Here is a 12,720-nt window from a genome sequence, read left to right as displayed (position 1 = left end):
CAAACTACCCTAACCCTATCCCTAGCATGGATGACTAGAACTAAGACAAGTACACGTAGATTTATACCGAGCTGTTAATTAATAACTGTTAATAAAATGAGAAAAATGTTTAAAATTAAGGGCGATTGTTGAAGTAGAATGATTCGAAGTGGAAAAAACCTATTTAGCATAAGGGCTGATGTTTGAAAGGCATTGGGTTTTTATCAAGAGTTTAACCTTCTGAAAGTTCCATTTTTAATTTCCCCTGAGGTTCACATTCCGTAATCTGAAAATATCTAAAAAAGAAAACTATACGAAATGGCTGGATCGGTTGGAGAATTGGCCCGTCTTGGAAAGAATTTGGCAAAAGGTGATTTGAATTTATTCCACTTAGGAGTTTGAATAATAATTGTTTTTCAGCTGTTCTAGTTTCTAAACTTTTGATCGCCTATTTTTTCTCTCTAAATTTTGTAGAGAAATTTTAGCTAATATTCACCACCATAGCTGATAAATTTTTTGCAGGAAGTTTTTATTCAGGTTCATCCATGATTGATTATTCTTCTATGATCAGCCTTACTCCTTGTTAACTTGCATATCAATATAATTTTAATTAATAGAACGGATAAGCTTAAAGAGTCAACCGTGTACATCATCTGACCCTGATCCTATGGTTGCTTTGGAAGGTCTGCCAAGACATTGGAAAATGAAGATAAATGAAATCAAGTCCATGTCCATCCACATTCCTTAGTAAATCTCACAATTTACTGCTATTAGCTCAAAGATCGTGCTGAATTACAAAACTCCAGGACACACAACAGCTGCCCTTGCAAGGAAAAGGGCTGATAGTCCTACACCCTTTTGTGGTACAAGGGTTCATACTATCAATAAGGTCTTAGACAAAAAGACTGGATGATAATAAACAAACAGTGGAATTCACTCATCAGACAGACAATCCAAGAACCTCTTAGCTTGTTTCAGAAGGAAAGACAACAGGATGTAAAAAAAAAAGCAGGAAAAGACAGGACACTGCGGACTGGACAGCTATTTGAGGAAGATTGGTTAATTTGACATGGTGCATGCAGTTTTTGCTAGGAATCAGAGTAGTCACCAACACACCTTCTAACAAACTGTGGTGTTACACTTGCTCTAAGGAAGTAGCGCTTTGGGATGTACAACGTAACTGTAGACAAAATTCAGCCATTAAGACCGGGTCTACTCAGATTCCTTGATGAACTAGGACACCGATAAGCAATAGGTACAGAACATACAGTAGCTCTCAAAGGGCACATTATTTTCACACCCCGAATACTACATCTACAATGCACTTTATTCATGCACTTTATTATATTTTTAGTACTACCATCCACAAAGACCTTAAAATCCCATTTATCCCCTTTGAGGGTCCTAACCTCCCCAAAGTTTTCGCCTGACGTTCCTGTCATTTGCTGCTGCCTTCCAATGAGCTCTCAATAATATTCGCATTGTTGCATACGCCATCAAGCCACCTAAACTTAGACCTTCCAACCTTTCTGTTCGTGTTCAGTTGTCCATCCATTATCTTTGCCGTCACTTCCCCCATTTCCATTCTCATAAGACCAGCCAAGATTAATCTTGATAGCTTTATTACATTTACGATGTTCACTTCTTTGTACAGATCATACACCTTATTTATTCTACTTTGCTATTCATCCCTTCTGTTTGTAGCACCGAAATTTCCTCGAAGAATTTTCCTTTCGGAGATAAGAGGTTCTTTTTGTCTGTCTTAGAGATTTGTCTAAGTTTGAGGAGCATATGTCAGTACTGGACAGATTAGGGTTTTATATAGGCTCATTTTTGTGTTTCTGGAGAGTAAGTGTTTTTTCTTATTTTGAAAGGCCACAATTGATCCTATTAGCAGCTATGCTTTTCCTTTTATTAAAGGAGTTACTTTGGGAGTTGAGATAGATAAATTTGTTGACTCTCTGAAAGAAATTAAAGCACACATGCAGTCCATCTCTCAATGAGCCATTACCACTTCCTACATACATATGTTTCGTCTTTTTCTCCTTAATGGTAAGACCCATGGTTAAGGCTGCTTCCTGCAAAATAAGGAAGGCACCCTTTTTTGTGCATAGATAGTGAGTATGGTTCCTGAGATCTGGATGAAGACCTCTTGATTTCTAGGGCTAATTTAAACAGGAGGCAGGCTAAAGAGTCACCTTGCCCTGAAATCAGGAAATGCATCAGCCTAATAATATGTGTGCAACCATTATTTTCTTTTCAGCAAGCTATGGGTGGTATATTCATTTCCTTACTTAATTTGAAATGTGTTCATTTCCAATCATTTTGGTATGCCTATTTGGTCTGTGAGAAATGTTTTTGTTTTTCACCATACTCAGTGTGCTGGAGAGATAAGCAGACCAAAATGATTGTAAACTGTTAAACTGTGTGGATCCCAAGAGGAAATCTCAGAATTTAGTGCTTAATTAAAAGTTTTATGTAATGTAATTTACTTTCCTTTTTTGAAAAATAGTTTTATTTCATTTTAAGTCCTCGTGGAGAAAGCGAAGCCAAATTTGGTCACATTCGCTAAATATGCCAAAGTCGAACTGGCACCGCCAACCCCAGGGGAAATGATGACAGCTACTCGTGGTTTTAAGAACTTGATGAGCAGTGCCAAGAGTGGAAAGTGGAAGCAATTAACAGTCAAAGTAATAACTTACATAATTTATAATAAATAAATGTTTTTTAAAATTTAATTAATGTGTTTTAGGAAGCGTGGTTAAACACGTTAATTGCGACTGAAGTCTGCCTTTGGTTTTTCGTCGGTGAATGCATAGGCAAAATGAACTTGGTGGGATATAAAGTCAATGTTTAATTTTCTAGTGTAACAATGTAACAAATAATACATCTTGAACTTTCCATTTTCCTCTATAGACAGTTAATTGTTAGCCCTTTGCAATAAAAAAAACATGTCATTTATTTAAAATACAAAAGGAAATGAATTGTTTCTATGATTGTGTTTTTTTGGAGCCTTTTAACTCCCAAAGATCCATTGCCTCTTACCAAAGAAGAATTAGAATTAATTTAAATTTAATTAAAAATTAAAATCGATTAATTAAATTAAAATTATTTGAATTTAAATTTAATTAGAATTTTAATTTTTCAATGTCTTTTTTTAATGTTTATACCCATAATAACTTTTGTAAATATTAAGGGTGGTAGGCAAGGACTTTACTGAGGTTGAAAGAAACCAGGTATTCCATGTTTACTTTGATGCACATCTTCAGCATTACAGCCGTAGAATTTCAAGATATGACAACCATCAACCAATACATATCATGTCAAAGTTATACATAAAACTATGTGGTTTTTAGGCGTCCTTTCAACCGTGCAGTCACTTATGCTTCTTTGGCCTCTCCTTTCTTCTATGGGGCAACTTGCCCCAACTTAATCGTTCACTTCCTTCCTTTGTCCACACTGTTGTTTCATTGGCACATAGTTTTATTTTACAATTAATTAAGGTTTTTAGTTAAGATGAAAAAAAGTTATGACACGAGAGGGATTCAAACCCACGACCTTCGGCTAGATACGCCGCTGCTCTATCACCTGAGCTATCGTGACCTCGATCCACTCGGACATCAACTTCCCATCTCAACCCCACCTTATGAGTTTTCCCTCCTTTTGTCATTTTTCGTCGAGAATCCAAACCGATTACACGACATTTGAAAAACGGACTCCTTAGCAGGTCACTTCAGTAATTAGAAAAAATTCTGTGCATTTTGATGCATTCAGTAATAGGAAATATTTTTAGTAACAAGGGAGAAAAAACATGCTATTAATTGAAATTGAGCCAATTCCCATCTTTATAATTTGCACTTTTCTTTGTTACATCCTTTTAAATTTCCACATATTGTTTACTTCCTTGCACCCTAAGGTTTCTTCGAATTTATTCTAGTTTGTTTTGTTGTGCAGTCAGTGTATTGTCAATGTGCTCTTAGGAAAATCAGGTAAACAAAGGACTCCAGGACACTGAAACGAAAACCACTTCAAGATTTTTTTTTAATAATGCCTTACTGTTTTATATATTATATGGTATATAATATATATTATATATACGATATATAATTATATTATATGATATATAATATGTTATATAATTTAATAACTTGGAAAAATGCATTCAACTCTTAACAATTTTTTTTCTTCCCTCTTGATAATTCGAATTATTTGTGTGGTCCCATGAGTTCCAAATTATAAAGAGTCGACTGCAGTTGTAAGACATTATATCGGAAATAAATTTAGCCCATTAATATTTTAATTAAAAAAGTGTACTTCTATTTCACTGTTCGAAGACTTTTTACTGTTTTCTTGGCCACTAATTTTTGTTGAAATGTATTATTTTTATACAATCACACCAAAAGAATTATATACTGACTTTATACAATTTTTATGATATTATATCATTTACGTTATTTAGAAAATCTAACAAGAATTAATTTATAAAAATTTAAAAGGACAATTTATGAATTTCTGATCACAAAATGTACTGATAATAAAGAGGAAGGTTATTTTACTGTTTACTTATGATTACAAAGCAGTGTTGACAGCCCCATATGTTTTTTTATGTGTAGTTCGTAGTGTAAAACAATTCGTCGTCGTAAATTGCAAATATGTTCAATCGAGTTTTTAATCTTTTGAGAGGAAATTCAGCTTTAGCGTTAGGAGGTCTTCGAAAGAATGAGTGGATGCACACGACTTTTTCGGCAAAGCGACCGTTGATACCGATAGTGGTTGAAAATACAGGTAGAGGAGAGCGATCCTACGATATTTATTCCAGGCTGTTAAAAGAGAGGATCATCTGTGTCATGGGTCCAATCAACGACGATGTCGCATCCGTAGTCGTCGCCCAGCTCTTGTTCCTGCAGTCAGAGAATTCAAAAAAGCCTATACACATGTACATCAATAGCCCCGGTGGAGTAGTGCCAGCAGGTTTGGCCATATACGACACAATGCAGTATATCTCATCGCCAGTGGCGACTTGGTGTATTGGCCAGGCTTGCAGCATGGGCAGTTTGCTCTTGACGGCGGGTTCAAAAGGCAAACGCTACTCTCTCCCCAATGCGCGGATCATGATACACCAACCGTCAGGAGGTGCTTCGGGCCAAGCAACAGACATCCTGATACAGGCCGAAGAGATAATCAAGTTGAAAAAGCAGATCAACATGTTGTACGCCAAGCACACTGGCCAACCGGCCAAAGTCATCGCAGAAATGGTGGAAAGAGATCATTTCATGTCGCCAACTGCTGCAAAGGAATTCGGACTCATAGATCATGTACAGGGTGGAGAAGTAAACGAGTTCTCATCTATACCTCTAACGGCTCCTTCGCCTTCGGCAAATCCAAATGCGGTATCCCCGATTAAATTGTGATTGATAAAATTCAATAAAATTATTAGGTACTAGAAATATGACTTAATTGAAACCCCCTTTACAATATGTTTAAAATTGAACTGTAAATAAAAAATTCCATTGTTATCTTTTTTAAACATTTATTTTTAAAATCCTCTCCAATACTTGTCTATCGCTTAAGTTTACCATATTTATATGAATATTTTGATCTACATCATTATCTCTGTAAAGTACAATTCAATTAATTATTGATTTCACACGATCTATTTATTTGGAATTAATAATAGTATAAAATGAGAGAAAAAAATTCAAGCTAACTTATAATCAAATTTATGGTAACCATTTGTAAAGTTTTATTTGGTAAGCCATTAAAACAAAAATGTCATTTGGAAAAATAAAAAATAACATTGGTACAAAGAGCGATAAAAGAAAAATTAGTGTTTATTTTTATGTAAGAAAACTACTATGTACAAGACACTACATCATAAGGAATGAACCAATTTTGTTTGAGACGGAGTGCTGGGTTTGGGCTGCTATTTTTAAAGAAAGTATGTGGGCAGCTTCTTTCATGGTCTTGGTCAATGGAAGAGCTTTATCAAACAAAGATATCGCTGTCAGTATATTCCCCCTAAAAAAAAAAAAAAAAAAGATAATATAACAATTGGAAAATAGTATTACAATATGAAGTGATATGAGTATAAACATTTGAGATGGTTTTATTTACTATCTAATATGTATGTGAGCAACTGTAGTAGCCAAGTGGTTGGTGTGTTAAAGCCTATATACTCAATGGCCCATCGTTGAGTAGTGTGTGGACGGACATAGACTAGCCATCTTTCCGTCCACTACAGTGGGGCATTGTGAAGAGGAGGCATTAGACTATAGGCTCGCTCATAGACTCCATGGCCGTGGGTTTGATTCCCACAGTTGTCCCTTAAATTTTCTTTCACCTCTCCTCCTTCCCCAAGATATAAGTGTGTGTGCATCTGAAGATATTTGGCTTATAAAAGAAGCCTAGCATTTTTCAATAATTCAACTTTATCCAACTTGTGTTTTGAAGAAATTTTTATTTATTCATTATTGTTAACACACTGAAATTTGTTAAGGATCTTGGTCAATTTCATTCAAGATTTACAAGACGTTTTGCTAATTTCAAATGGAGGAAAAATAGTGCATTTTTGTAATTTAATGTTTTTTTATCACCTATATTATAAAGCAAAAACTACAGGTCTAACTGCTAGGAAAATTTATGGTAATGATGCTTTAGGAGAAAGCACAGCCTGTAAGTGGTTTCCTCAGTTCAGAAGCAGAAATTTTGATTTGGTACAAATAGCGCTCACTAAACAACACAAGACAAAGCACTTGATATACATTGCCCATAAAATAAATAAATAAACAATTTTAACTGAATATCTATATATTAAGTATATGGTTACAATAAAACATACTGACTTATTTAAGACCCGATAATTTGTGTAATTTAGTGCCTCTTCTTTTTTAATTTTTTTTTTTTCTATTATTTTTCTGTGTCATTGTTGTGCTAATCTGTTGATTGTTTTGGACTGTTTTGGCATTTCAATATATCATCAACTTTGGCCACTGTGCATACTTTATATATATATATATTTTTTTTATTTATTTATTTGATTTTTTATTTAGTATCGGTTTGTACGTTGTTGCAATGAGTAATTTTGATATAAGGCTAATATCCTTTTGATTATAATTATTTAATTTATTATCAGCTTATTATTTCCATTTTTTTATGCAAAGACAGTTGATAAGAATAAATACTGCTCGTGGCTCGTGATTTTTTTTCTCAACCATCTTAGCATTAAAAAATTGTAAATACTTATACTTTAGAGAAGTGGTTTTTTTAATAATATTTTTATTAAGAGTTCCTAATACTAAGTCCCTAATAAAAAAGATTATTTTCTACTTTGTGAACTTTTATTCTTTATTTTTAAAGTTTTTCTCTGATATTTGAATACAGTCAAACTTCCAATAAGCAAACACTTGGCATTGGGATTTGGTCTGCTTATTTGGGAAACTTTGAATGTAAATATAAAAATAATATCATATTACAATATCTTTGGACTGATCGGCCACCCAAAATAAGCAAGTAGCTGTTTAAAAGGACTAAGCCATTTTTTTAAAAATATAAATATATATCTGTACGAGCAAATGCAGCGGCCAAACTTCAGATTTAAATATATTGAAAACTTTCCATGGAAAATAAAATAGAAAAGCATTTTTTTAAACTTCTGATGGATCACGTATTTGGTCATAGGAAACAAAAATTAAGATCTTCCTAGCAAGACGTGTATTGTTATTTTATTTCCCATGACCACATATCTGATCCATTAGTAATAGAACTTCGCAGGTCAATCCTTCTTATTTACAAAATAATTCTAGTATAAGATTTTCCAATAAGTTTTGTTTACCTTTGTACTTCTACAGATGCTAAAGTCTCGTATGCAAATCCACACTTGGGATCAATTTCGATTGCCTTCTGCATTTCTTTTACTGCACCTTCCACATCTCCTTTCCACTGGAGGTAAAGAAGACCTTAAAGCGAAAAAAAAATATAAAATTTAATTATATTATAAAAATAAAAAAGAAGAAGAAATGCGTCACAGTACCTCTATGAACGAGAATGCTAGAATTTGTAGGATCTGAACTGATTGCTGTGTTCATAAGTACTTCCGAAGCTTCAAACTCTTGAAGTTCATTGTAAATCTGAATAAGAATTAATTTATTTTATTTGACTTAAAACATGCATAGATGTACAAATAATTTTTTGCTCCCATTGTCACTGCAGATGATCAAATGGTTAGGTTGTTTGTGTCCAAGCATGTAATAGTAGTAAAATTTTGTAGATATTCTGTCACTGATTTTGTTTGTCAGATAAGTTTCAATAATTCACAAAGTTTAATAGTCTATGAAAGATAGTGTAATGTCAAAACGACCAAAATACAGGTTCATCAGCATACAGAACACAACACAATAAATCTCATATTATTATGATTATGCCATTATAACCCTAGACTCAATCTGCTGATCTGACAGACGTATTTGGGCATTTCACCACAAATAATTTTTCAGTACATTTTGTCCTGTATATCACTGTATGCCAAATTACAAGGGAACACATGATTAATTGAAGGCTAAGAGGGCAAAATATCTGGAGAAAAGTTCGCTCAGATTTGATGTTCCCTTACCTGGGCTAAAAGTAAATGTCCTTCTACTAAATCAGGATGATCATGTACTATCTGCTTCAGTGCTAGTTTAGCAGCGTTTGCCTTTTTCTTATCCTGCTTTTCAATGTTGATTTTAAATTCTGTGAAGTACTTTTGAATTTGGATTAGCGTGAAATCTGGGCTTAAACTGTGAGCCTTTTCAAATTCTAAAATCGCCTCTTCAGTTTTTTCACTAAGCAGGAGCATCTAAAAGAACAATTCATTAGTTTTTTTTTGTTTTTTATTTCATCTCTTCTTACTTGCGCTTTCAGATGATAAATGTCCGAATTGTTTGGAAGCAACTTTTCTGCGCGATCAAAATCTTCAAAAGCTTCATCTATGTCTACTGACTGCATGTGGAGACTCGCTCTTTTCAAAAGAGCACTGACTACTAACTAAAAGTGCAGATACATTAGAGTATTATACATTAAAATAAGAAGAAAAAATCTTGTTACAGTAACATCTGCATCCGGAGAGTCAATAACATTATCCAGATCAGCCTTCGCGCGAACTGATTCGTTTATCAGCACATTCATCATACCTCTAAGTAAAAGTGCTTCATAATATTTTCTTGAAGGAGGGGCTGAAGTTTCTCTGACTAAGTTTATCTCTTCAGTACATCCTTTCAACACATCTTCATAATTGCCCAACTTCAATGCCTTCTTGGCTAAACAGATGCCACTGTAGAATATTACAAATAATATTATTTATTATTGAAATAACCCTTGAAAATTAACTCAAGAGCTTAAGTTACAGGTTTCTCTATGTACCACTCAAGTGGATTTAAGCATAGAAATTATTTGATTTTAAACTTTTGGTATCAGAAATTGGCATTGTAACCAATTATAATACTAGATGACTACCACTAAAAATAGTGTCTAAGTGTGGTTTCATAACCAAAGCCGAGCTGAGATCACCGGTATAATAATAATATTTCCACAGAAGCTTTCGAATAAGACATGGGTGAGCTGAGCAAAATGGTGGTGTACTTGCTGCAACTTCAAGCAGAATTGGCCACGCATGTTTTTAGACAGATTTAAGTTTAGTAACTTCAAGTCTAAATCAAAATAAACTAAATAAACACAAGCTTTTTTCTTTCTACTTTGATGTATTTTCATTTGTTTCCTATAGAATATATTGGCAAAACAATTTTAGATAATCATTTGCTTATCTCAGCTTGGCTCGTTCTAAGCCAGCTTTGGTATGAAAGGCCTAAGGTCTAATGAGATTACTTACTTCAAATTATTTTCAGTGTCATCAACTTCACTTAAAAAGTCTTTTAAAGGGTCATTGGCAAATGAGGCAAGGTAGTGGTTTATGAACTCTTTAGAAGGCATGACAGTTGGCTTGTTTTTAACATACTTTTTAGCCTCTTCTTGTCCTGATTATAAAAAAAGTATAAGTTTTTCAAAAATGAAAATTATTACTAAAATGTATTTGCACCATATTTCTTTAAAATTCTGTCAGCAGTTGAAATATCGTCTTCGTTTGAAAACCTTTGGAGATAACAGCATGAAGTGATGTCCTCGAGCGCCTGCCAAAGCTGTCCTTTCTTCTCGCATGCTTTGTACCGGCGGTTCAAAGCTTTCAAGTATGTTGGCTTAAGCTTGATAGCTTCTGTACAGTTCTTAATGACTTCATCAAGGTTACTCTATACAAAAAAAAAAAATCAAAAACATAAAAAACTAATTCTAATTGTACAACAGTATGGTGTACATGCATAAAATTGTACACTTTTGGGAAAATATACCAAAGCATCATATGCAGCAGCCCTGTTCTGGTAAAGAGCTGACAAATTGTCCTTTTCTGTAACGGGGCAAAGATCGATTGCCTCACTATAGCATTTGACAGCCTCTTTGTACTTTCCCTCTTTGTAAAACTTATTTCCATGCTCCTTAAGATGTAATGCTTGGTCCAAAGGTCCCTGTTCGAACATGATTTATTTATTACATAAGTAAACTAAGGAATTTATAAAAAAGACAGCAAACCAAAAAGTGTCTTCAAACCAAACCAACAAGAGAAATTGAAACGATCAAACAATGGACAGGAAATACTGTTTATACTTTGTTGCTGTTAATCTGTTATGTCTGGCGGATATTAAAATTTAATGTACTAATTAACAGTATTTTATATTATTTAATACTTAAAGGCATTTGTCAAATGGAAAATATGTACAATTACACCTACTCACAAATAATGACTACTATCAAGGAAAGGATAAAAAAAAAAACCTTAGCATTGTTAGCATGGTAAATACGAGTAGGAACTTGACCTTTTACTTAAATAGATGGGTGGCCTGGAGTTATTGTGAAAAAGAATCGGCCCCTTACGGTTTGGTTTATCAACGCTGGACAAATACGTTGCAGTTTCCTATGCATTTTGCCTAATTTCTCTGCTGTGACAGTTTTACCATAATTCAGGAAATTATAGTGAACAAATCCACCAAATCTTTTTTGAGTGGAGATTTGTTTTCAGGAAGTGTTTTGGCGCTTCAACCTTTGCCCATTCACAGATTTTTACACCTCTTGTTATCGTACAGAATCCATTTCTCATCGCACGTGATGATTCGATCGAGAAATGGATGATTTTGGTGGCACGGCAGAAGAGATGTGCAAATTTCAAAGGGTCGCTTGAAAGGCTTCGGGTAGTTCGTACGGTACCAATTGTCGAGCTTCTTTACTTTACAAATTTGCCCCAGTGGCGAACAAAGGTTGAGTGGTCAACAGCTCTTCTGCAATTTCCTGTGCTGTCTTAAGTGAATTTTCTTAATGTTTTGAGTTGGTTGTCATCCACAACAAAAGGCCAACCGAGGCATTCCCTGCCTTCGAGTCAAACTCTCCAAATCGTTTTTGCCATTTTTCATGTAATCAGGATTCAATTCCTAGCCACTTATGAAGTGGCCACGGGGAGCTGTTAATGAAGTGTTACATCTTTTACTTATTAAATGTTAATACATTTATGTTTAGTGGTCTAATTGACCAAATTACTTATTTAAATTTTTTTTCTTTTCTTTACTTGATCGGAATTAGCGTCTGAGTGGATCGAAGCCACAATAGCTCAAGTGGTTAGAGCTGCGGCGTTTTGAGCCAAAAGTCGTGGGTGCGAATCCCGCTCATGACACATACTTTTTCATCTTGACCAAGACCTTACATAAAAAGAATAAACCCAATAATACTTCTTAAAAGGATTAAGTCAACTGCCTGAACTGTGGAACTAGGAAGGTACAATAAGCCAGAAGCTGCAGTGCCTGAGGTGCACAAACTCCACTTCCTGGTATCCATCATTATCATCATCATCAGGTATCCTACTATCTGAGTTGTTTCATGTCTAAGTTTTAATTGGATAAATTACATTGAAAGAGCGATTTGCTTGCGTAACTTCATAGATTTGCGGTTATTTTATGCGAAGACATGTCCAGTTTGAAAGGCCTCGTTTTAAAATTGTTGTTAAAACTGTAGACTCTTGGTTAATGGAATGAAAATTGTAAAAATAAACTTACATTTGCAGTGGTAACTGTAGAGTGGTTGTTTTTGGGCAGTTCTTGCTTCAATGCGTCCCCGGACTGAGGGGCGACTTCTTCCTTTTTCTTCGTCTTACCACTTTTAGAGCTGTAGTAATAATATGCGCAGCCGATCGTCGGGAATCCGATCAACAAGGCGATCAGCCATTTCGACCAGCTTTGCTGAGCCAGTGAATATTCGCCGCTCATTGCACCGAACGACTGGTTACCCGGCTTCTCTGGGCTCGTGGAGTGACAAGATTTCTCGCCTTTCTTCGTACAGAAGGTTATCTCGCTGATTGTAGGTTGCAGAATCCACCTCTACAAGCATTTTCCGTCTGCCTCGATCCGTCTCATCGAGCTGATTTAGTGATTCTTTATCATATTTTCAACGTGTAATTTGTCACAAATATTTTTTTTCTCCATGTCTCAATATAATTTGTATTTTTCCCATTGAGACGTATGTTAAGGTTTACATTATGACGTGACGACCGTGACAGCTGATAAGACCTTACCAGTTGGAACTCAGAATCCCTCTACTTTCTAGAGCATTGCTTTTCCTTTCAACAATATTTTTTATAATTATTAACAAACTCTTATAGGAAAGATATATATT

General features: G+C 34.6%; 3 protein-coding genes across 3 annotated transcripts; 2 read left to right on the top strand and 1 right to left on the bottom strand.

Annotated features, from left to right (window-relative positions):
• The first annotated feature begins 22 nt into the window (after positions 1-22).
• LOC106672453 (ATP synthase subunit g, mitochondrial-like) lies at positions 23-2,972 on the top strand. The gene is made up of 3 exons (XM_014403905.1): positions 23-349; positions 2,509-2,669; positions 2,732-2,972. The coding sequence occupies exons 1-3, from the start codon at positions 298-300 to the stop codon at positions 2,834-2,836; spliced, it is 318 nt and encodes a 105-aa protein (XP_014259391.1). The 5' UTR covers positions 23-297; the 3' UTR covers positions 2,837-2,972.
• Positions 2,973-4,528: 1,556 nt separating this feature from the next.
• Positions 4,529-5,506, top strand: LOC106672445 (ATP-dependent Clp protease proteolytic subunit). Its single transcript, XM_014403884.2, has one exon. The coding sequence runs from the start codon at positions 4,632-4,634 to the stop codon at positions 5,388-5,390; it is 759 nt and encodes a 252-aa protein (XP_014259370.1). The 5' UTR covers positions 4,529-4,631; the 3' UTR covers positions 5,391-5,506.
• Positions 5,507-5,790: 284 nt separating this feature from the next.
• On the bottom strand, positions 5,791-12,600 carry LOC106672444 (mitochondrial import receptor subunit TOM70). The gene is made up of 10 exons (XM_014403883.2): positions 12,105-12,600; positions 10,356-10,529; positions 10,049-10,256; positions 9,842-9,986; positions 9,061-9,286; positions 8,866-9,000; positions 8,588-8,812; positions 8,009-8,105; positions 7,811-7,934; positions 5,791-5,997 (listed from the first exon to the last, which is right to left on the bottom strand). Exons 1-10 carry the CDS (start codon positions 12,312-12,314, stop codon positions 5,847-5,849), a joined length of 1,695 nt encoding a protein of 564 aa, XP_014259369.1. The 5' UTR covers positions 12,315-12,600; the 3' UTR covers positions 5,791-5,846.
• Between the last annotated feature and the right edge of the window lie 120 nt (positions 12,601-12,720).

Source organism: Cimex lectularius, unplaced genomic scaffold (assembly GCF_000648675.2).
Source record: "Cimex lectularius strain Harlan isolate CLEC.00 unplaced genomic scaffold, Clec_2.1 scaffold167, whole genome shotgun sequence".
NCBI lineage: Eukaryota > Metazoa > Arthropoda > Insecta > Hemiptera > Cimicidae > Cimex > Cimex lectularius.
This window is presented reverse-complemented; position numbering and strand designations above follow the sequence as displayed.